The sequence below is a fragment of the Sinocyclocheilus grahami genome, unplaced genomic scaffold (genome assembly GCF_001515645.1).
Source record: "Sinocyclocheilus grahami isolate Dianchi unplaced genomic scaffold, SAMN03320097.WGS_v1.1 scaffold284.1, whole genome shotgun sequence".
In the NCBI taxonomy this organism is placed as follows: domain Eukaryota; kingdom Metazoa; phylum Chordata; class Actinopteri; order Cypriniformes; family Cyprinidae; genus Sinocyclocheilus; species Sinocyclocheilus grahami.
This window is the reverse complement of record NW_015505463.1, coordinates 74876-99220: the sequence shown is the minus strand read 5'-3', so window position 1 is coordinate 99220 and position 24345 is coordinate 74876. Positions and strand designations below refer to the sequence as shown.

The following is a 24345-nucleotide window of genomic DNA, read 5'->3' as shown; positions in this document are numbered from 1 at the left end:
CTGCAGCCCCGTGGCCAATACCACAGGAGAGACCCTCTATCGTAAGCGAAACCGCAGCTGTGGAGTCTTCATGTTTGGCCCCTCAACGAGAGTCTAGCCAGCTCCCAGCGAGAGTCACTAATACCATTCTAGAGGCTAGAGCTTCGTCTACAAGACGTCTTTACACCCTTAAATGGGGAGTCTTCGGTGACTGCTGTTCAGCACGAAGTCTGGATCCATATTCTTGTGACATATCCCACGTGCTAACCTTCCTTAAGGAGTTGTTGGACAAGGGCCATACCCCCTCCACACTCAAGGTTTATGTGGCAGCCATGCAGCAAATCATTCTCTCGTGGCTGGCAGCTCAATCGTTAAGTTTCTAAGGGGAGCTCGGAGACTGAACCCACCACGCCCTAGACCTGTGCAGACATGGGGCATGTCTATACTGTAGTCCTGAGGGCCCTCCGTTTAAGCCACTTCAAACGGCTGGCCTGTGCCCCATGTCGCACAAAGCTGCTCTGCTTTTGGCCTTGGCATCGGTAATTCGAGTAGGTGACTTGCAAGCGCTGTCAGTCAGTACTCCCTGTGCTGTGCCCAGTCTTCCAACCAGACAATAATCCAAAAACAAACCTTAAAATCACCACAAAAATGGGTCACTGCACACAAAACCAATCTTCTGCTATGGCCATTCCAGTTCCCTGAGCTGAACCCTATAGAAAATGAGTGTGGTGAACTGAAGAGAAGCAGCACCAACATGGAGCTGGGAATCTGAAGGGTCTGGATAAAGGAATTGTCTCTGATCTCTTGTCAGGAGCTCTCTAGTCTAACCTCATCAGGCATTATAGGAGAAAACTCAGAGCTGTTATTATGCCAAATGGAGGTTTAAAAAAGCATTGAATAAAAGGGTGCCGTTAAGTGTGTATTAGAGAAAAAACATGTCATAATGATATTTCAACCCATTTTAAATTCTTATTCTCCAATGAGAGGTTAGATTTACGTGAATTTTTAAAATAAAAGATCAAAATGATTTACAATGCAGATTTATTTTCACAGCCTTCTTTGATCATATTTACCAAGGGTGCCAATAATTCTGACCACGACTGTATATGCCGATATATGAGCCACAAAATATATTTACCTTTCAGGTGAATCTCTTTGTAACAACGTTTGTAGATCGGGAAGAAGGACACAGGAACCCGTGAACATTTAAACACTTTAATAATATAAAAAAAAAACACAAAACAGCGCGACAGCCCCTCGCGGACAACTGTCGCGCACAAACAGAACCAAAACACAAAATAAAGTCCAGGCCTGGTCCTCTCTCGTCCAACACTGTCGTCACTCCTCCTTTTATCCTTCCGGAGCTCCTCAGTGGGACTCCAGACCTGTGAGTGGCTCAGGTGTGGCGCATTAGCATTTACTCCACCGGCCTCCCTCCGTTCCCACGGCTCCGCCCCTGCCCCCGCCCCTTTCACACTCTTTTACTGGGATTCTGTCTTTGGTTATTAAATTCTAAAAACTAAGTCAAAACACAATTTTAAATAGAATAGTTGCTACTGTACCTGCTAAAAATACCTAAATGCTACAATTTAAATTCAAATGGCAATGATCACAAAAGAATACAAATGATTTTTTTCATGTTTATTAGTAATTTCAAAATTACATGTGCCATTCAATTGTTGCATGAAAAATGTTATATTTAAAATAAATTATTTTTGATCCCAACATATCCGCGTACCATTGCCTTACTGCATATTAGACATATATTTACACTTTAAAATGATGTGAGAATACAAAAGTATCTACAATACTACTATGTAAATTTTTTGGGAAATGTTTGTATGAATGCGTTGGACACTTTTGACCACTGGAGAGCGCTAATATTGCCGTTTACAACGCTTCCTCTCTGAAGCACATGTAAGTAGCTTGTAAAATAGAGACTGTAAAGCCTATCTATACTGGGATATGATCAAACACCTCATAAATCCACATATAAGCTCATTATCTGTGACCAAAACACAATTTAGGAAACAATTTTATACATTATGTGACTTGAAAAGTAATAAATAGCTCACACATCCCATTAAAACATTGCCACTGACACAAAGTAGGAATTACTATGGTTAACAAACCTCTAAACACTGTGGGGCTTCACATGCCTGCCTGCGCACCTGGGCTTTGTTAACCAAGTTTCCCAACAGCATTAAAGCCACATCTGTAATTTCCAATAGTTTTTCTCATGCACTCAAGCTCGACGTGGGCCACAAAGTGACTGCAACCGTGCGGCCAGTGTAGCCTGAAGCCCATCCAGAGCATCGGGATCCAGCAGCAGCTCCTCAAACTGCTCACAGTCCAGAAGATCAACCATCTTCTGCAGGAAGAAGCCTTCACAGAATACTGCCAGCTCCACCGCCTCACTCACCTGCTCCATAACACACAACCAAACAGATTACATCAGAGGACTGAAGCTTGATGCTGGAAGTGTTCCTGTGGCTCAGTGATAGAGCATTGCGTTAGCAGCGCAAAAGTTTGTGGGTTCAATTCCCAGGGAACACACATACTGGTAAAAATGTATAGCCTGAATGCACTGTAAGTCGCTTTGGATAAAAGTGTCTGCTAAATGCATAAATTATTAAATTAATATTAACTATGAATACGTTCATGTAAGCTGTATGCACATACTTTGGAAGTCTGGTAGATGCTCACAGCGTTGTTGAGGTTTATTCTCTCTGAGCAGAGCATTTCACAGAGTCTCTTCAAAACTGGAAGCTGGAATGAGTGGGCCACGGGCAGAAGCTGTACAGGATATGACCGAGTGCATCTCAGCTTAAGTTGACTGTTTTATTTTCATTTTTAATGCCAACTCTTTTAATTTGATTACAGAAATCTATTTAAACAGTACTGTACTATATATCCATGTCTTTCCTACCTCCAGCAAATCAGACACAGACATGTCTAAACATTCTGCTCCTCCACAGTAAAGATGTGCCATCATCATCTGAAATAAGTATTTAGAAGCTATTTTAACAGCATTACGTCATATATGTTTGTCTTGCATATGTTCAGACCAAGGTTTGTTGATTACCTGGAAGGTGCTGTATTTTATGTCAGTGATTTCAATGGCCATGTTGTCTGATGTGCCATTACATCTGTAGAGGCCCAGTAAGCCTCTGAACCTAATATGAAAAAGAAGAGCATATATACAGCATAACCAATCACAGAATTGATTATAAGGCACTACATTCAAATCAGTAAAAGACTCACCTCTGTGAAGCAGACATGAGCAGAACTTTGTGGGCATAAAACGGCCTTCCCTCAACCACAAATATCACATCAGACATCTCAGTGTTATTCAGAAAATGACCATCTGTGAGGTTGACATGGTACATATGAACAATCTTAGGCTTTTTGATGCTGAATTGCATACAGTAAGATGTTACTAGTACTTTTATGACAGCATGGCATACTCTTATTCAGCAAGGATGGACTGAATTGATCAAAAGTGTATATACAAAATATGTACAAAAATATATGTTTCAAATAAACAGTTCTTTTCAAATGTCTATTCTTCAAGAATCCTGAAAAAGTAACGGTTTCTACAAAAATGAAGCAGCATAACTGTTTTCAACATTGATAATAAAAAGAAATGTTTCTTGAGCACCAAATCGGTATATTAGAATGTTTTCGAAGGGTCATGTGACACTGAAGACTGGAGTAATGGCTGCTGAAAATGCAGCCTTGGTAAGTGTAAGAGACGTTTTTCAAAACATTAAATCTGACCAACCCCAAAAATTAGTGTACATGTAAGTAAAATATGGTGCGTGGTGATCTGCATTACCCAGCTGAGCTGTAGGTGTGTCCTTTAGTGCCAGAATAGACGGGGCGGCTGTAAAACAAACACAGTGGCTGAAGATGACCGCCAGCTGCTTACGGATATCCTTACTCTGTATTAAAGAAAATAACATACAGACATATAGTCTCATTTCAAATACAATATTTCAATTGGCTGAACATTCTTGAAGCAATCACATGCTGTTTTTGGTGATGGATTTGTTAAGGTCACCTTGCTAGTTCTAAAAATGGAGAAGAGGAGTGGAAGACCCTCTGAGAGCAGCTCCTCGCTGTATTTTTCATCCCCAATAGTGGTGAAGTCTTTAAGGAGAGAAAGCATGAGTTCAGTCCTGGACTGGAGCTGGGCACTGCGCACTGACTCCAGCCATACGTGCAGCTTCCACGGCACTCCTGAGAAAGAACAAGAAGCTTCTTAAAACACTTTCAAACATTGAACAACTCATTATCTCATTGCAACTGTTTATACACTACCGCTCAAAAGTCTAACGTTTGGGGTTTAAGGTTTTTCAAAGTCTCATATGTTCACCACGGCTGTTTATTTGATCAAAAATAAAGTAAAAACTGAAATATTGTGAAATATTATTACACAATTGTTATTCCTGTGATGGCAGCCATTACACCAGTCTTCATTGTCACATGAAATTGTTCCAATACGCTGATTTGGTGCTCAAGAAACAATTCCTCTTACTATCAATGTTGAAAACAGTTGTGCTGCTTACTATTTTTGTGGAAATCATGATACATTTTTTGAGGATTTTTTAATTAATAGAAAGTTCAAAAGAACAGCATTTATTTGAAAAAAAAATGTCACATTATAAATGTTTATGTAATATTATGTAACATTATAAATGTTTTAATGTCACTTTAGATCCATTTAATGTATCCTTACTGAATAAAAATATTAATTTCTTCTTCAAATTCTGTCTCAAATTTTTGTACAGTAGTGTATATCTCAGTGGTTGAGAATATATGATTCTACTGAAGTTAAACCACAACTATTATTATATATGTACTATATACAACTTGTGCTGTAATGGTGAAAAAGTTCCTAGTATTAGATATCTTAGTAGAGAACCACTGTTTAGTGCCTAAAAAATGCAGGTTAATCAATGGCTCACTAATAATCTCTCTCTGTGGGCTGACTGAGCGTGTAATCATCGACTTCAACACACTTTGCTGTGCACATGCCAAAAAATATCTCACTGTTTATGCATCTCTAATTCAATCTGTTGTCCATTTCCTTTGATTTATTAAAAATGAGATGTGTACCCAGTGCCCTGAGCTCCATGGTGACGTCCAGGTATCCGTGCTCAGCGCTGTGTAGGCTGGCTTCCTGCAGGGCTCTGATGCGGGCCTTGCACAGCCGTGGAGCGCAGACAGACTTTGCATTTGCTCCATCTTTTATTCCCTGCTTCTCCTGCTCCTCCAATCCCTCTGCCAGGATCTCCTCCAGAGAAAGCACGTCCTCCTGCAGCCGCTGGGGCTGACTCAACAGCTTCCTCAACACATTCCTGGGGGAAAATACAATATTCATTACATAATAATGCAATTCAATCTTGATCAGTCCCAGCTAACACAAATTTAGTTATGAAAACTTTAATTCCATTTAGTTATGAAAACAGTTATGGGAACGTTCCCTGTTTGCTGGGCATGTGTCTGTGTTGTTGAGGGGTCAGTACCTGTGTCCATGTGCTGCAGCGTGACTGAAGCAGTTCATGCCCTCATAGAGTGATGATGTCAGATGCACCCGCAACATTGGGTCAGCGCCACGGGACAACAACAGACACACCATCTCATAATTCCCTGAAAACACACACACACACACACACACACACCAGTAAAACTATGTTTCTAATACAGCATGTTGAGGAAAGTTGTCAAATATGTTATTACTGTATACACTATCATTCAATGGTTGACTGAAAAAAATATGTATTTACTTGACCACAGTATAGTAAAAACAGTAATATTGAGAAATATTACTACAATTTAAAACAACTATTTTATATATTTTAAAAGGTAATTTATTCCTGTCAGTAAAACTATGTTTCTAATACAGCATGTTGAGGAAAGTTGTCAAATATGTTATTACTGTATACACTATCATTCAATGGTTGACTGAAAAAATTATGTATTTACTTGACCACAGTATAGTAAAAACAGTAATATTGAGAAATATTACTACAATTTAAAACAACTATTTTATATATTTTAAAAGGTAATTTATTCCTGTGATGCAAAGCTGATTTTTCAGCAGGCATTACTCCAGTCTTCAGTGTCACATGATCCTTCAGAAATCATTCTAATATGCTGATTTGCTGCTCAAGAAACATTTTTTATTATTATCAATGCTGAAACCAGCTTAATATTTTTGTGGAAACCATGATAATTTTTTTCAAGATATTTGTTAAATAGAAAGTTCAAAGGAACAGCATTTGTTTGAAATATAAATATAACATTATATTAAATAAAATTGTAAATGTCTTTACTGTCAATTTTGATCAACTGAATGGAAAAAAGCTGAATAAAAAAAATATATATTTTTTTCAAAAACTGATCCCAACTTTTGAATAGTAGTATATATTAAGATTTTCATTGCAAATAGTATCTGCCACTATTTGTGCCTGGGTGAAAATAACCTCTGCTATAGTTTTCTGTGTCATGAATACATTCAAACATAACTTTAAAAGAAAGCACATGTGAAGGATGACTTTGCACTTTGTTTTTCCCCACCTGCGGCTGATGCCAGCTGGAGGGGTGTTTCTGCTGAGCTTTGGTGGCCGTTTCTCAGGGCTGTGCCCTCCACATCTGCTACCACATCTAACAGGAGCTGAAAAGGCCAAACAAAGTTCATTTAACATGATAGTACTCCAATTGCAGTCTGTAATATCAATATACAGAAGCGTGTAACTCAAAACATACCTTACTTTTTAAGTCCTTTTTAAAATGAACGTATTATTACAGTAATAACAAACACTATTATTTAATCACTACATAAAGTAAATAGCACTGTACTTGTAACTAGTGTGCATGTTCACCTGCACTACAGATATGTGTCCGTGCAGCACGGCAAAGGTAAGGGCCACCCAACTGCGGCTCTCAGGATGGACAGAGGGATGTTTTGGTGAACAGTTGGGCACCTGAAAAGAACAAAGTGGGAAACAAAAAACAAATGTATTTCTTGGTAAACCACCAAAATGCTACTGCATATGTAAGAGTTCCTAGAGTATTACTTCACACTACCACAAACCATCCATTCAACAGTGTGTTAACCTGAAACGAGCCCACAGGTAAGATATAGATCAATGGTGCCCTATCCTGCTCATGGAGGGCCAATATCCTGCAGAGTGCAGTTCCAATCCTAATTAAACACACCTGAACTAGCTAATCAATGTCTACAAGATTAATAGACACTTTCAAGTAAGTGTGTTGGGGCAGGACACTACAGGATTGGACACCCTGGTATAGATAAATAGGTGAAAACTGAATGAGCACAGTGTCATTACCGCTATGTCCAAGTTTGCTCCAGCATCAATGAGCATGTGCACCAGAGCCTCGTCCCCTGCTGAGCAGGCGTACATCAGAGGAGTCATGCCCTACACACCCACAGAAAAGAGAGCGAAAAAGGGTTATTATCAAGCAAATTATTTTAAAACATCATTCATATTATAATATTAAATCATGCATTATCTTTTTATGTTCTTTTTGTTTGTTTGTTAATTGTATTCTTTTAAAAACATAGCAGTTGTAGATGTTAAACATACATCACTAGAACATTCACCAAAAAATGTAAATTCTGTCATCATTTACTCACCCTCAAGTTGTTCCAAACCTGGGTGAGTTTCTTTCTTCCACTCAGTACAAACGGTAATATTTTAATGAATGTTGGTAACCAAACAGTTGACAGTATGGGGAAAAAATACTATGGAAGTCAGCAGCTACTGTCAACTGGTTACCAACATTCTTCAAAATATCTTATTTTGTGTCCAACAGAAGAAAGAAACTTATACAGGTTTGGAACAACCTGAGGTTGAGTAAATGACAGAAGTTTCATTTTTGGGTGAACTATACCTTTAAGTCAGGCATTTTTATTCTGTCATAATTCAGAAGCTCAGGTTTTATGGGTTCACCTGGTCATCCATTGTGTTCACCCCATCTGGGCCCAGAAGCTGGATAGCCTGGCCAATCAGATCAGTGCGGCCACAGTTGAGCATGCGAAAGCCAAGATCCAGATTAAACTTGTCTGCGGCAGCCTTTGAATCTAGACGTTTAAAGGAGGTGAAACAGCACTCTGGCCTGAGAAAAAGAAAGAGAGTGAGTGAATTTAGAGTTAATTACATAAAAAAAACTGTGAGTAAAAAAATACGGCAATAACTTGGCAAAATTCTCTGACAGGTGGAGAGTCAAAGTACAAAGTTAACTGGGTAAAGATGGAGAAAAGCAGAAATTTTGGACATGTTGCTGCAGTGTGTGTATATATTATTTTTATTTTTATTCATTTACAAAATCCAAAGCAAATTAATGCACATGCAAAGTATTTTTGTCAGTATGTGGAAATTTAACCCTTGACCTTGGTGTTGCCAGCTAACAATTGAGCTACAGGAGCATCTTACTTGAGCTCTCGAGGTTCACAGTCCAGTCCAGGGAGTAGCTGTCGGGCAGTCTGTCTCACATCATCACTGTCAACTAACAGGCTCCGTCGATGCTCCGCATGCACCTTAGCGACTCGCATCCACTCCATCAGAGGAGGAAGAAGAGGAAAAGGCCTGAGAGAGACACAGTATGACTCAGTTATTTACCAACATCTCTCACTTCACCCCTCTCTCTTTCTCCTTGCCAAAATGCACACACACACACACACACACACACACAAACACACACACACTTAAATCCAACAAAGGTCAAGGCAGATCAACAGTGGCACAAAACTGGATCAGAGAGAAATGAGGACAGTGAAATTACAAAGGCTGCTGAATTTGGCTCACCACAGCCTCTTTCAATCCTGCCTTTCATTACCACAAACAAGCCTGGCATTTCATTCTTAATCACGATTTGTCTAACAGCATCTGCTGTCTTCAACAGACACAGGCTCGCTGGAATTCAAATCAGTGTGATATTACAGAACGGATCCTCTATGGTTTTCTTCTTCTCAAGTATCTGTGCCAGGAACGCAGTGATTGTGAAGCATGCGCACAACCATAACTGTCCACCTGCTAAAAACATTAGTATTCATTATCTGACATGAATGCAGACCAAGGGTTCCACACAGAGTAAGAGTCGCCTCATCTTACTAAAAAAGACCTGAAGGTAAAATTCTAAATGTGTCTATAATCTACAGGAGGAAAAAAAGTCTGCATTTATTTGATCAAATATAGAGTAAAAGTACAGTACTACTGTGAAATATTATTGCTGTTTTATAATAATGTTCTATTTTTATACATTTTTAAATGTAACTTATTCCTGTGATGCCAAAGCTGAATTTTCAACAGCCATTATTTCAGAAATACTTTATTATGCCGACATTTCTTATTATTATCAATGCTGAAAAGAGTTGTGCTGCTTAATATGTTTGTGGAAACCATAATACAATTATTTAGGATTCTTCGATAAATAAAAAAATTCAAAAGAACAGCATTTATTTCCAAAAAGCCTTTGTAACATTATACTGAAAATGTCTTTATTGTCACTTTTGATCATTTTATTTCTATATAAAAGTATTAATTTATAAAAAAAATAATTAAACTAATGTTGTACATAAAACAGCAATAAACAACTAAATTTGTTCAAAGAAAAAAAAGAGTAAAAGGGGTTTTGATCGATTGATCTCACCTTTCTTTGCTGAGGGCTATCCTGGGTGGCTCAAGGTTGGGGTTCTCCAGTGACTCCATCTGTGGACTGCGTAGGTAGTAATAGAGTGTGTGAAGAGCGTCTGAAGACCAGGATATGGGCTGCAGGCAGAAAGGACGTCCTGGACTAAAACTGGGACTTGCTGAAACTAAACGCTGCATATGGTGCATTGCACGGGAGACCAAGTCACCTGGAGGAGACACACACACATTTGAACTTCAAGCACAAATTATATAAAATATTTCATATTATCAAATACTTTCTTTCAGGACACATCTAAGTAAATATAGCCTGCAGGAATAATGAATACCTTTCAAATAACTTAAATGCAATAAATGCCTTTAGCTCTAAAAAGCAGACAAAAACCAAAATCACAATGTGCTTCTGATATAGAAAAGCCATCTGTGTTTCCAGTTCAAACCCATAAACTAAAGACAGTAGCTGTGCAGCCAAGCACAATTGTGTTATTTTATTTTAAAGTGCTGACAACACACAACACAAAGAATATTTCAATACCACAAAATATATCTTCAGACCCATCTGATTTATGTTCAAACGTGGAAATGGAAGATGATTCGGATAAACTCAAACGTCTAAGGGCTTTATTCTAAATTACACTGAGGGGCATTAAATCTGCTGTTTTTGCCTCTCAATGCAGAAATCCAGATGCAAGCTGTTCCCCAAAGGAAGAGAAGAGATGATGAGGACAGGCCAAAGACTTACTCCTTAAAGTCAGAGAAGTCTACAGTAAAGACAGTGGACACTGTCCTCCATATGTGAAAAGCATCACAGAGGAAATAAATGAGACTGAGAGAACACAGTGACCGCGGATATACATCATTTCATCCTTGAATGGAAATTCACTGCTTTTGTACTTAGTTATTGGTGGATAATCTTTAAATAACAGCTAATATGTGAATGAATAATATGTGAAGGAAATAGACATAATGCTCGAGAAATGTGTGGGAAACAAGTTAAGCAATCAATCACATACGGTCTACATGGTCCTTAATGAACACGTGTGCACCTTAGTTAGCAAATTTATCAAGGGCTGCTTTAGGATTGCTTGAGTATCTGCAGTCATAAAGCATAAAGAAGGTGCTTTTTACTCCTTTGACCCAAACAGAAGGTGCTCTTGTACCAGCAAAACAACTGCAGGAGTGTTGCTGGTCCCCTAAGGGAGAGCGCATTTCCCTCTCTGGTGAATGCGAGCAGCGGCCCCCCTCCCTCATGCTGAACTGCGGTCTACTGCATAAACAAACTGCCCACAGCTCAGGCGCTCACACCCTCCTAGGCCAGCCTGCAATGCCAAGTTGTTAGAAAAATGGCACTTAAAATGTACAGATGTCTCTCTCGGTCTTACCAACATGTAGAAACAATCACGCAAAAACAGCATTTCACTGCACAGTAATAGACTGAGATGAAAAATGGACAACAACAGTGTTTCTACATTAAAGGGTGACCTAATTCTTAAAGAGAACTGCTGTCTTTTACTAGACTAAGAAAAGCTATTTCACCTTGGTTAATTCACCCAAAAATGAAAACTCTGTCATCAATTACTCACCCTCATCTCGTTCCGAACCCATAACAATTTTGGGTCACACTTTATTTTAAGGTCCAAAACTCGCTATTAACAAACCATTAACTACGACTTTTGCCTCAATAAACTCCTAATTTGCTGCTTATTAATAGTTAGTAAGGTAGTTATTAAGTTTAGGTATTGGGTAGGATTGGGGATGTAGAATATGGTAATGTAGAATAAATGCTTTTTAAGTAATAAACAGTCAATATGTTAATAACAGACATACTAATAAGCAACTATTTAATAGTGAAAATTGGTCCCTATACTAAAGTGTTACCCAATTTTGTTTATCTTCAGAACACAAATTAAGATATTTTTAATGTTCTCTCATCCTTTTTGTCTATCCGTCGAAAATCCATGCAATCAAAGCTTTCATGCATTAAAACGTACAAAAAGATATTGTACAAGTAATCCGTATGAATCAAGGGGTTTAATCCAAGTCTTCTGAAGGGACACAATTGTTTTATATGATGAAGAGATTTAAGCTTGAACTGCTTGATTCAAATGGATTACATTAACAATGAACTTTCTGAAGCATCAAAGTTTTGGTAGTGCAGACTTCCAATCGAGGGACAGAAATCTCTTGGGTTTCATTAAAAATATCTTGAGTGCAAGTCTTATATATAAATGATGACAGAATTTTTATGTTTTGAGGATGAGTTGTCCTTTTAATCATTTATTAAGAAAAACATAATGTTTTATGCTATTGCTTATACAGTAGTTTCATCATGAAGGCCAGATCATGATATAAAAAAGTGTTTATAAGTTAAGTGTAACATACAGTGCAAACAGTGTAGCACAATACACAAAATTAATAACTCTTATGAACCAGATCTTTTTAGAGAATCAATAAAAATACAGCACAACAAGTGTAGTCTGATTCCAGAACCACTGACTCTTATGAGCCGGTTCTTCTAGAGTGAATCTAAAACATACTATACAGAGAAACAGTTTAGGTGTATACATGAAATGAATGACTCTTATGAACTGGTTCTATTTGGTGAATCAAAAACACTTAATTATTCTAAATACTAAATGTTCTATCTTTTACAGTTCTAAAAGAACCATCACTGGAACCCTTGAGTTACCAGAACCAGAACTGCAAAATTTCTTATGATTTTCATCCGTGTGGCAACATGCGTTTATTTGTTAGCATTTGTTTGTTTAAACTAATAATACGCAATACACTGTCACAGTCTTTCAAAAGGAGATGAAATGAATTGAAAGGGTTGTAACTTACTGAGTTCAGAGAGGCTGCCCACACAGGTGGCTAGCAGGGCCTGCTCCAGCGTCCTGAGCTCCAGCTGTGCGTAGGCATTCTCTCTGCTCTCCACCGCTGAGTTTGGACATTCAGCATATGGGCTGAAATGGGCAGGCAGGGACAGCTCACCTACACATAGAAACACATTTTCAGTCAGAACAAATCATTCGAACTCAAAGCACCATTCAAATTTGATCAATTTATTATCATATGTGTCTCTAAATGTGAACTCTTGCGTCAAAGTTGTGCAACTCTAATAATTATGGGAGGAATGGGGGAAGACAGACTGCATCATTCCCATATACAGTATGTGTCTCTGACAGAGATAAGTGGAGGAAGTGTGGTAAGTCATCATTTCCTCTGCTCAGAACACAGCTTTTTCTCCTGGCTTTAGTCTTGTCTTCCTTGCTTAATTATTTATACTTTTTATGCTTATTGCTTTTCTTTTGTCTGATTGTCGATTGTACACCTAAAGAAGATTTTGCTGATTAATTATTAATTATAATGTACAATAAGCATGATTTTTCAGCTATCCCTTCTCTTATACTGGTCTGGCACATCATATAGGTTGTCATTCGAAATACATGGCTCTCAACAGGAGGGTGATCTATTTCTTCTCACCACAGCATAAGTATAATTAATAAAGAATATACCAACCCCCACAGAGTTATAAAATATTACCTGTTTTATCTTGAATGCAGAATTGATACCTTTCCAAGCATTCAGAAACAAAGTGCAAAATGATAGTCAGTAAAAATAATGATCAGATCATATGTTTGGCAGCTGATTTATCAAGCCCAAATGCAGGATGTTTTTTTGCTTCCTTTTTATTTGATTTAAAATCCATGCCTCACCCCTGGATCTCTCTTTCACTGGGCATCAGAAGGGGATAAAATGATGGATTTGTGTGTGGATTAATTTTTTTTCATCAAGCTAAATGATAAGCCATTCATAAGGTACAATACACACATTCATCTGTGCAACGATGACTCAAAATATCTGACCAACTGATTTATTGGGGCCATTTTTATAACATCATTGTTACTGAACTGTATTTCTCTTAGAGCTATTTGGGTGAACAAACTCATTGTATAGCCACTTTATGCAGTCGAGTGAACCATGGCTCGCTCGACCACTGCCAATGTATTGTTTTTGCTATGGCAGCAGATTCTCGGCTTAATGTGCTAGTGCCTACTAAACACAAAAAATATCTTCAGAGAGCAAACGATAGCAGTTTTCTGAACAATTATGTTTTGCACTTATGTAGTACTGAGTCTAGTCAGAATATATACAGTATAACTACATGTTTCTAACCACATATGAATATGCCCTGAACTGAGTCAGTCTGGTATAGTTGAGGTTATTTCACATGTGCTACAGATCATATTATTAGCTAATACAGTGCAGCTGAAAACACAGACATATCTTTATAGATACCCCGAATCTAAGGCAGGTTCGCATGTGTAGGGGCTGTGTGGCTGTTCAATCTGGGCTCTGCAGCCAGATGGATTTGTATATGGGTACGGGCGAGCCACAGGGTGTGTGATGCAGTGTCTATACTGGCAGAGGTGAGGCTATGGCATGCGTCATAGCAGCCGCACGCTCCCACAGACATACGCTCTCATCTGCTACTAACATTGAGGACTGAGGAAGAGGGGAATGTGTGTGCACTGCCATTATGTGGAGAGAAACTGAGCTCACGCACACCACTGATGGGAGACTGGGAAATCCATACGAATGTGATAGGCCTGACAAGAAGTTGCATTGCCAGTGAAAGAGAAGGAGAAAGAGAAGCTCTGGGAGATGTGACAGAAAATACTCTTGAAATGATACGAGCATATAGAAGCAATATTTACTGAGGGGAATTCAAGAGTACCTGGTAGGGTAAACTGCATCTATATAATGAACCTCTACTAAAGTGTTCACGTGCGTACTACAGAAAACCACCATAAAACCAGAAATATGTCTAAACGTAAAATAAAACATTAAATAAATATTTAATATCAGCCATACACTCTTAAAAATAAACGTGCTTCAAAAGGTTCTTCAAGCGATGCCATAGAAGAACCATTTTTAGTTCCACAAAGAACCGTTCAGTCAAAGGTTCTTTAAAGAACCATCTATTTCTTACCATTTTATAATCTGAAGAACCTTCTTTCGCCACAAAGAACCTTTTGTCAAACAGAAAGGTTCTTCAGATGTTAAAGGTTTCTTCATGGAACCATTTAGACAAAAAGGTTCTTCTATGGCATCGTGAAGCACCTTTATTTTAAGAGTGTAGTTCCCAGAAAGAACAATTAGCTTTACTCCATTGCTCTGCAAAGTTAAAATGACCTAACTTTGGCTTTAATACCAGTTCACATTGTTTAACATTAAGATTTATTATCCATTTGTCGTGTTCAATAACTGCCCATTTCTTTCTTTCAAAAGTGTTCTCTAACAGAGAACAAATCCCTTAAGAAACTGCTGAAAGAAACTTTTCAAATGCAAGCCTGATTGTAACCACACTAATTTGCATAATAGTGCTCAACCTATTTTGCTTGCCTGATTTAGCTCAGGTAACACGGTGTGAACACAGTGGTCCAGTCACTCTGTCACACGCTCCCACAACACAACCATTCTACACAGGGCACAATGGCACAAGTGTGCTGAAGAGCCAGAGTCAATTGGCCCTTGTGTTACTAGGTGCTGGACTGGAAGTGCTTGTTGATTGAGGACATGAGCGCTGACTGCTATCTCTAACTAAAGGGGAGGTGCCCTGTTAGTTGTGTGTGACTGTGTACACGGACCATTCTGCCATGATTTCCCCTCTCCAGAGGACAGACCACAGACAGAGTGATGATAATAACAACTTCCTGCATCCCATTCTGCTCCTAATTTAAGACACAACCCCCAACTCAGTGGAAGAGCTTTGCTTTTACAAATCAAGACATCAGGGAAATACAAGGTCAAAAGATTTACTTCTTATCAAGCGTGGCCTACTTTTCTTCTCTTTGCTGTTTTCACCTAATAAAAGAGATTGAAGGTAATAAATCTAATATATTTTCAGCATCATGTAACTTTTATTGTAATATGTCATTTAAAGTGTATGCTATATCCAGAAAAAAGAGAACATACTCAATAATATAATTGAAACAGTGGGCGGCTCATAAAGCAGATGGCTCTCCTACTGTGGCAATAGTAACCTGAGTGCAGTAGAACCTTCTAGATCTTCTGTGAATGAGAAGCTCCTGGAGTTTATAATCATAAAGTTATACATCATGCAGATCTTGGCATTGTGCCGCTACTCCAGGTGTTCACATACTCAAATGCAAGAGAGACAACAGTGTTTCACCGGCATGCTACTGCCAAAACACCACTTATTCAGCTCAGCTTCACAGAATATAAGGATGGTTTTTCAATTAGGGGCACTTTTGATTTGAAATTTAGAAAAATTAAACTATTTTACAGCTGCAGTTATTATAAAATATTTGAAAAAATTGCACACATAAATACCAAGTGACTTGATAATATAAAGTTGTTTCCTGATTCAACACATTTTGTAAATTAGTACTGGGTCAAGTCACCTTTATTTATATAGCACTTTATACAATACAGATTGTTTTCTTTAAAAATGAGACAAAATCAGCTGTAAAAAGTCAACAGTGTCATTGTTTATAACTTTGTGATGTTCATCAATTATGAAACAAGTTCAATTCTGTAAGCAGCTCTATAGAAGACAACTGGGTTGCTATTCAGCTCAAGTCAGTTCAATGATGATTTAATTCAGTTCAGTAACAGTTTTGATATTTCAAAATTCACCAATTATGAAATGAAACAATTATTTCTAAAGAGGACAACAGTGTCTTCATTTAGTTTCGATCTCATCTGATAGTGTCAATGCAGTCAAATCGATAATATTCCTGAATATTAAGTGCATTCCCAAGTGTAAATCCCAACTATTTAGAGGTTTTTCTTTTGAATCATCGTAGGGGAAACGCTCCTCTAACTGAAGTATCACCCATTTATGGATAATCTCTGACTGACAGACAGGTTACTCATCACAACCTCTCACTTTAGCCTTTTGACATCACTTGCCACCTCAAGCCATAACTAAAACAGAGTGACAGGCAGCCTGGTCTGTATAAGAGCAGCCTGTGTGAGAGCTACAATCTAAAGCCAATTATTCTCTCTGAAGCCTCATTCTTGTGAAAGATGGGAAAAACAGAACTACAGTAATTCAGCGCTACACAGGATCTCCATCTGCCTGCTTCTCTCACCCATAAACCCCTGAGCCAGTTTCCACCGAGGCAGTCATTTCAATTGCAATGTATTTTTGTAGCAGTTTTTCAAAACATGTCATGGCTATAAAGTGGATTTCCTGATCTGGGGGTTGAATGGAGGACACAATCTCTTTCTGATGATAGCTTAATTACTTACAGACTATTCACTGGGCTTCGCAGACTAACAGGGTTATCACTGAATAGGACTTTAATGTAATTTAGATTGTCATACTGCAATATTAATCAAAGTTGGAGGGTTTGGTAAGTATGGGATATGTTGACGAGAGATGGCATTATAACATTAATCATCCAGAGCTAATCCATATGGGTGTCATGATGGGTGTCAAGACTCAAGGCAAACACGTACTACTAAATAAATCACTCTGTGTAATTGATGTGATGACACACACTTGATTAAGTTGCACTCTGTGGTAAAGAATTAATATACATCACTCAAGGAACACAATGTGGATGCTTAATTATCCTCTATTAACCCTTTGAAATGACTTTTCAACAAGGTGTTGATTACATCACATTCAATTCACAGAAGATCCTCAGCTAACAACATTATATTCACCTAAGCTATGAAACATGTTAATATAAGATAACACTCCCCTGTTAGAGAGGCTAAAATTGTGTTTGACACCTACTTTAACAGTTAATGGTGGAACAAAGTGGTGTAGAGTAAGTCATGTTAGACTGTATTCTTAACATGACTGATTAGCAGTGATTTTTATGGGTAGTAAGGAGCTTTGGAGAGCCATATGGTGTTCCCTAGTGTAAACTCACTCATGTAAGTGCTTTTTCTGTGCTTTATGAAGAGCTTCAAGGTACATTCTTCTTTGAAAATCAACAGTGTGTAAAACCTTTAGTTTTGCACCTATATTTGGATTAATGAGGTGCTAAAGGGAACAGTTTCTTTCAGTTGCAATCTCTTTACGTGGACAGTGATTCGATGCTTGCAGTAACACAACTATGAAGCTGCCCCATAAAATGTTTTATGTCATATCATAAAATGCCACATTCCTACATACATTTAGCTCTTGTTTGATGTGAATCAAACTGCAAGTGTTTCCTCTATTAATTTAAGTCAATATAAAGGTGTAGAACATATCTGCTCATTTTAAACAGATTAATCTGTTTAATTAATTGCAAATCTGGTCAGACTTAAAGGGATAATTCACCTAAAAATGAAAATTCTGTCATCATTTATTCACCCTTATGTCGTTCCAAGCCTGTATGACTTTCTTACTTTTATGGAAACAAGAATAATATATTTTGAGCAACCAGATTTAATGAGAAAACGTATTTTACGAGGTGGTGATTTTGTATGAATTCATACAAAATGTCTCATTGAGTTTTGTCCATACAGTGGAAGTCAATGGTCATCAAAATGGTTTGGTTACCAACGTTCTTCAAATTATCTTCTTTTTATGTTCCACAGAAAGAAGAAAGTCATACAGGTTTGGAACGACATGAGTAAACGATGACAACATTTCCATTTTGGGGTGAACTATCCCTTTATCATTGGAACAGAAATCAGCAATGGGGATTTTCCTGAACATTGATGAATCTAAAGTCAGTGCAGTGCAACTTCCATTACTGTCCAGCCTGAATTTAGACTAACACCTCTTTGAAACAGATGCTAATGGATCCAAGCAGGCATGCTGGGGAGTTGAGGAAGGTCAACTCACACACAGAGCAGCTGTCATTACATGCTCTAGGAAGGCACCTTCTCCTCTCCTTATAGAAAGCATTTGTCCACTCTAGGTGCTTGAGGGCCCAAGTGAGACCCTCAAGACGATGTTTATAATAGCACTCAAAAACTTGCATGTGCAAACACAGAGCACAGGCCTTGTGTGAAATACTAGATTTTCTGTAGCGGCTTCTGTCCATCTACTGCAGAAAGTGTTTACTTCTAAATATTCCCAGAGGATATTTTGGACTTCCGAGAAAATCTTAGTAATAATCTTACTTAAGAAAAAAGTTTCAGCCTTTTAAACACACTTGAGTTTTAAATGACCATGGCTGGGAAATGCTCTAATTTCTGCGGTTTATAGTCAAGCTAAAAGAAACATGGTCTGTGTGGGCGTAAAGTTTTATGAGGATAATTAGCCAATGATGATTACAAGGCTCCACACACAGACCAAAACTCAACACCCCATTCAGTGGGACTGCTCTCACGCTGCACAGAACCAATCTGATGTGAACTGTGTCTCACCTGCATTCCCTCATTTGACCAGCTCTTTTATGTCCTGTCTGTCATTAAAGTGTGGGCCTCAATTAAATCTATTTATTCAAGGGCCCTATCGCTTTCCTTTCAGAAGAATGACATGTTTCAGTTTGCCATCTTGCATGGCTGAGGCATAATGGCCATTATTAGCTTGTTTATTGTGAAGGCTTGTCTGTGACAGAAGTCGACCTCCACCTAAAATTATATGAATAAAATGATCAAATACAATCAAAAACCAATGGTTATTTTAGTATACTAGCTTTAAAGCTACAAAAGCTTTAATGCTACAAACATTCTGAAGAGATGCTTGCTTTTAAAAATCTGCAGCAACACTCTTGTAAATTAATAAAAATCCAACAAACCATTGTGCTATGCTGGCCTAATAATATATTGAAAAAACAAACAATAAGTGGTTATTATGTTTTGTGTATTAAGTGGAGATCTGGCAAACTACAATATGAGTGCATCATAATTCACACTTCTGATGCCATCTGCTCAAGGTGGTCTGTGTGGACAAATGCATAGAGACCAAAGAACAAGACCACAGCAGCTTTCGCAATAGAAAATAGCTGTCATTTAAGTTGAGCAGCACTAAACAGGTCCAGATGTGGCTCTGCTTAACATGTGAGACAAGTGAGATATCCCCTCACTCTCTCAAAATAAAATAACTCCTGGATTTCCTGGATGAATGGAATTAATTAACACACCAATAAGTGTATGCAAATAATATTTTATACAACATATTTCACTCCAAGAGCTGGATGTGTGAAGTGTGCTTCATAGAATGACATGCATGTGACTGCTGATTTTCTAAGCCTCAGTAACACACAGGTCAGCTGTGTTTCAGTATAAGCGTGCAAAACAACTTTACCAGCCATGGGTGACTGAGCACGGGTGCACTGTCACATCACTCACGCTGAGTGTGTACATGTGAATCGGATTAATATGTTTCAAAGCCTATGCCTCCAGAAGGGGTGGCTGAACTACACCTACATTTAAAAAATAAAGGTTCAAAAAGTGGGTTTCGCCATGAACCATTTTGGGTTTCCCAAAGAAACGTTTCAGTGAACAGTTCTTAAAAGAACCATTACTTTCTTAGTGTGAAGAACATTTTAATTATCTAAAGAACCTTTTTCCACTATAAAGAACCTTTTTGTAAAACAGAAAGTTTTCATGGATGTTAAAGGTTCTTCGTGGAACCATAGATGCCAAAGAACTCTTACTTTTCTTCCTGAAAGGCATTATAAATGAAAACATAATTTCCTCCTTGTCCCCAAAAGACATTCTTTCTGCACAGTGCCAAGCAGATCAGCTTCGTACAGGCTGCCCTGTCACAGAGACGATCAACAGACTGATTTAAAACAGACGGAGAGTGTGTGATGGCTTTCCATTCTTCTCACTTGTTTCTGCTTATTAAAGTGGATGGCTTAGAGCAGAACAATGGACTTTTTGTGCATTTCTGAAAAGGCTTGTGCCCAGTGGGATGTACAGGCACAGCTAAAGCTTATTAATAATGTACAACCTACCATTTAATCAGTAAGTTCTGATACAAAGAGAACTGTGGAATTAAGAAAGCAAATACAGACAGGTAGCAAATATAACACATAAAGGCTGAAACATTAATGTTTAATTATAATTTAATCAGTGTTATTTATGAGTCTGCAATAAAATTGCACAGGACTCACCTATCACTTGTGCCAAAAATAGGCAAATTTAATTTCCTTGTATTCACCCGACCAGTTTATTGTATGATACTCCAAAGGCAATGCATCACTGGGCCTTGAGTTGTGGTGCACAATGATCAGACATGTGGTGAGACATGCATTTCTGACATTTGTGTATGCATAATTATGAAGAACTGTCATCCCTCTACGACCAGAGGAGATGAAAGTGGAAACGATAATTAGTATTTTCACTGAGACAAAGATCAACTTGCCTTTCAAAGACTCAGAATCTAATCAAATCACACGTTTGTCTCTGTAATAAAAATAATAATGAATACTTTGCTGTATTTTACACACTGAGATCATGTTACATTACAAATGCAATTATTTTGCAGAGCCACTTGTTATTATAAATTAATGTTTGCTATTGTAATGACCCAAATCAATATGCACAATAAGTGCAACAGAAACAAATTAATTACTTGGTTAACTGTAACACATTACCCACTTATATCAAACATTAATGTTTGAAGGCACTCTACATAAATTGCTAAATAAAGACTACAATGGTTGTCCAAGTCGTGAACTCTTATTTTTGTGCAACTTACGTTTTTAAAAACACCGAAATCCACGTTTGTGGTGTGACTTTGTACATTAATGTGAAAGTTTCTACAAATAAAACTAACCACAGGCACTAAATCCATAACCACCCTAGGAAATTCCCGGGAGAACTGAAGTTCTTCCAACGCTATATTTTCTGGGTTTAGTGCTACAAACTTAAAATACTCTATATGGACACTATAAAGTTTTAACTATTTTCATAGTGAATACATTTTCTTACCATTGGCGTTCTTCCCGCAGATGAGATGTTCGTAGTTTTGCACGAGCCCGAATATCTCCGAGTCATTGCTGACGACAGCCTCCAGCGCATCAGCGGTCACTGGAGAGGTGTAGATCCCGCTCTGCGCCGCCAGTACACGGAGCCCAATTTCCTCCGCTAGATTTTCAATGCAAGCGGTCAAACAGATGGCCGCGTACTCGTGAATGCGCACCGAGATGCGAGTGTCCACCATCCATCGGAAAAAACGTCCGACAGACAAACTCAGTGTACAGCGGGAGGACTTGCTCTTGCGCAGGACCTCTCCAGCGCTCATGCTGTACAATGAGATGGCTCTGACCGCGGCCGAGACGCAGCTTTCCGCCAGCGCCCAGCTCAAGACCAGTCTCATCGCGCTCTGCACCTCGAAACGCGTGCACCTGCTGTGCACGACACTCAGCCGCTGCGCCTCTCTGGAGATCCGCAATAGAGCTCTGCGCATTAGCACCGACAGACTCCTGACGCTCTCTGGAGTGAAAGACAGTCCCTCTCCAGCAACTTTACGCAGGACAACATCGATCTCCTCATCTGTCCAAGGGAACTCTTCTAACTCTGGTAACCTCGGACATTTAGAGAAGATGTCCTCTGGGTCTTCAGGAAGCACTGTGTTCACTGTGTCCCAGCTGTTGTTTCTGCTGTTCATGGAGTCCGGACAGCTCCGCCAGTTTCCTCGCTGTGGAGAGCAGATGAGCGCCTGCGAGTTGGACTTGGAGGAGGACAAGCTGAGGGATCTGTAAGAATCACCGGCTCCATATCCAGAGTCCAGAGTCAAATCCTCCAAAGTCTTCATTGTAGTATTGCTCAGGGCTGCCATATCTTTCTATTTTTGTAAGTGGGCTGCTGTATTCCACGTTTTTCTATTTATAGGACTTAACAGGAGGTGGACTCCTTCCTTGGTTAGTAAACACGCAGCGCAAAGACAAACTCCTTGACTTAAGTTAACGCACGTCCATCGTTAAGCACAGCTTTTGGTTTAAAGGTCTGCACTCATTGGCAAGCCAGTGCTGTATGACACACGCTGGTCAGAGAAACTTTTGACAGCTGAAAGTTTCGTCCAATCAGCGCACAGCTTTCTCTCAGCCAATCAGACACGCAGCGCTCGCGCATTTAAGTGAGGACATATAATAGTTCTGACTAGGGCGAGAGTTCGGTCATGCCGTAAATTCTGAGTTTTGGTCTTTTAAAGTTTATTCTATCTAAACAGTCTACCACTAATCTACACCACTATCTATACCACTAAACTTTAATACTAATTTAAATATATATATATATATATAAATGCCATTAATTTGTGCGGGCCATATTGTAATGAATGACCCTGATTAGTACTGGGTTAAAAGGCAATAGCAGCTAACTTAATCAAATTAAGTATGAGCCAGAAAGTGGTACACTAATACTAGAGAGGAGAAATATTCCAGCATCTGTTAGATGCACGAGTATGCCCTCGTGTGGTGGTTAGTAGAAGGATTATGCTGAAATAATATCTGAACAAGATTCATTTTAATGAATTGTATTTATTCTTCAAAATAAGAAATTGTAACAGGGAAAAATATATACCTAAATCCTCTACAAACAATTTCATAGAAATTATCCCTTCATCAAAACTTCTAACACTCTTTATATTTTGGCACCCTCTATTATAAGTACTTTGATTAAACCTCCGCTATTTTAAACTACTCAGTAAGTTTGAAATAAAGAGACAAACTGTAGACTATTAGATAGCCCCCTGTCTTCACATATCTTTTACATTTTAAGATTGGCAAAGAAGCATTTTAAAATGTCTCTTGTGCATGTGCCTTCAAATATACACTGTTAGCATTTTCCTGGTGTTTTCATAGATTCATATTTTAACCATCAAGTTGAATGAACTTGGCAAAGCCCTTAAGAGAATGTTGTTCATCAAACTCCAAAGCTCACTTCAAACAGAGTGTGGCAGGCCCATGTTCCCCTGAGTGTCGTCTGGGGCAGAAATGGCCACCACACACACTAAGCCAGCCAGAAACAACAGCAGGGTCCTCTGTGCTCTTCTGTTATCCTTGAGATGGTCTTTTAATGGGAATGTTCCACATGCCCCTTTTGGAGTGGAAATAGTGGTAAAAGTTCCTCAGTCGCAGTCTTTCTACCTCTAGACCGTTCTGTAGAACCCTGAGATAAGATGTGACAGAGGAAGAGAGGCAAAACACGGTAGTTACACCAACACTGAAAATGAGACTTGATTGGTTTGATATTCAATTTCATATTCTCTGAATCATAGTTAAGCCACAGCCGTTTGTCACAGGAAAGATCACAGTCTAATAAACTGTCTGACCAAAATGACTTTATATCGAGTTTTGCTTTGTAGGGCAATACATTTATATCTATGTCTTCTGAAATGTATTCAAAAAGAAGAGCTCAAAGAGGCAGTTTCCATGTTTAAAAAGGTTCAAAAATATCACACAAAGCTTAACTCTAACTTAACAAAAAAATGTGTGGTTTACAACAGTTTACTATAAAAGTCAAATTTGTTAACATTAGTTAATTACATCTACGATCTATTAACTAATGTTAACAAAGATTTAAAAATACTGTAACAAATGCATTGCTTGTTGTTTATGAATGCATTAACTAACGTTAAGTAATGGGACCTTATCGTACAGTGTTGTACAGTATCGTACAATGACTTATTGTCTTCTTGCATCATTGACAAACTATTTTCCTGTTTGACTCCGTAAAGCTGCTTTGACACAACCAGTTTTGTATAAAGCGCTATACGATTAAAGGTGACTTGACTTGAGTGTTAACAGAAAAA

At 38.4% G+C, this 24345-nt stretch overlaps 2 protein-coding genes across 2 annotated transcripts in view; both read right to left on the bottom strand.

Annotated features, from left to right (window-relative positions):
* Positions 1-1650: 1650 nt before the first annotated feature.
* Positions 1651-22550, bottom strand: abtb2a (ankyrin repeat and BTB (POZ) domain containing 2a). Its single transcript, XM_016292332.1, has 17 exons — positions 21522-22550; positions 12501-12650; positions 9661-9868; positions 8445-8597; positions 7962-8127; positions 7338-7427; positions 6870-6971; positions 6565-6661; positions 5511-5634; positions 5101-5342; positions 4043-4221; positions 3818-3923; positions 3244-3346; positions 3065-3155; positions 2909-2977; positions 2662-2775; positions 1651-2401 (listed from the first exon to the last, which is right to left on the bottom strand). The coding sequence occupies exons 1-17, from the start codon at positions 22369-22371 to the stop codon at positions 2225-2227; spliced, it is 3021 nt and encodes a 1006-aa protein (XP_016147818.1). The 5' UTR covers positions 22372-22550; the 3' UTR covers positions 1651-2224.
* Positions 22551-23154: 604 nt separating this feature from the next.
* Positions 23155-24345, bottom strand: part of LOC107600469 (N-acetyl-beta-glucosaminyl-glycoprotein 4-beta-N-acetylgalactosaminyltransferase 1-like) — a 53777-nt gene continuing 52586 nt past the window's right edge. The window contains exon 18 of the mRNA XM_016292375.1: positions 23155-23702. Within this exon, the coding sequence (XP_016147861.1) occupies positions 23588-23702 (115 nt within the window). The 3' untranslated portion in view covers positions 23155-23587. The remainder of the gene's footprint in view (positions 23703-24345) is intronic.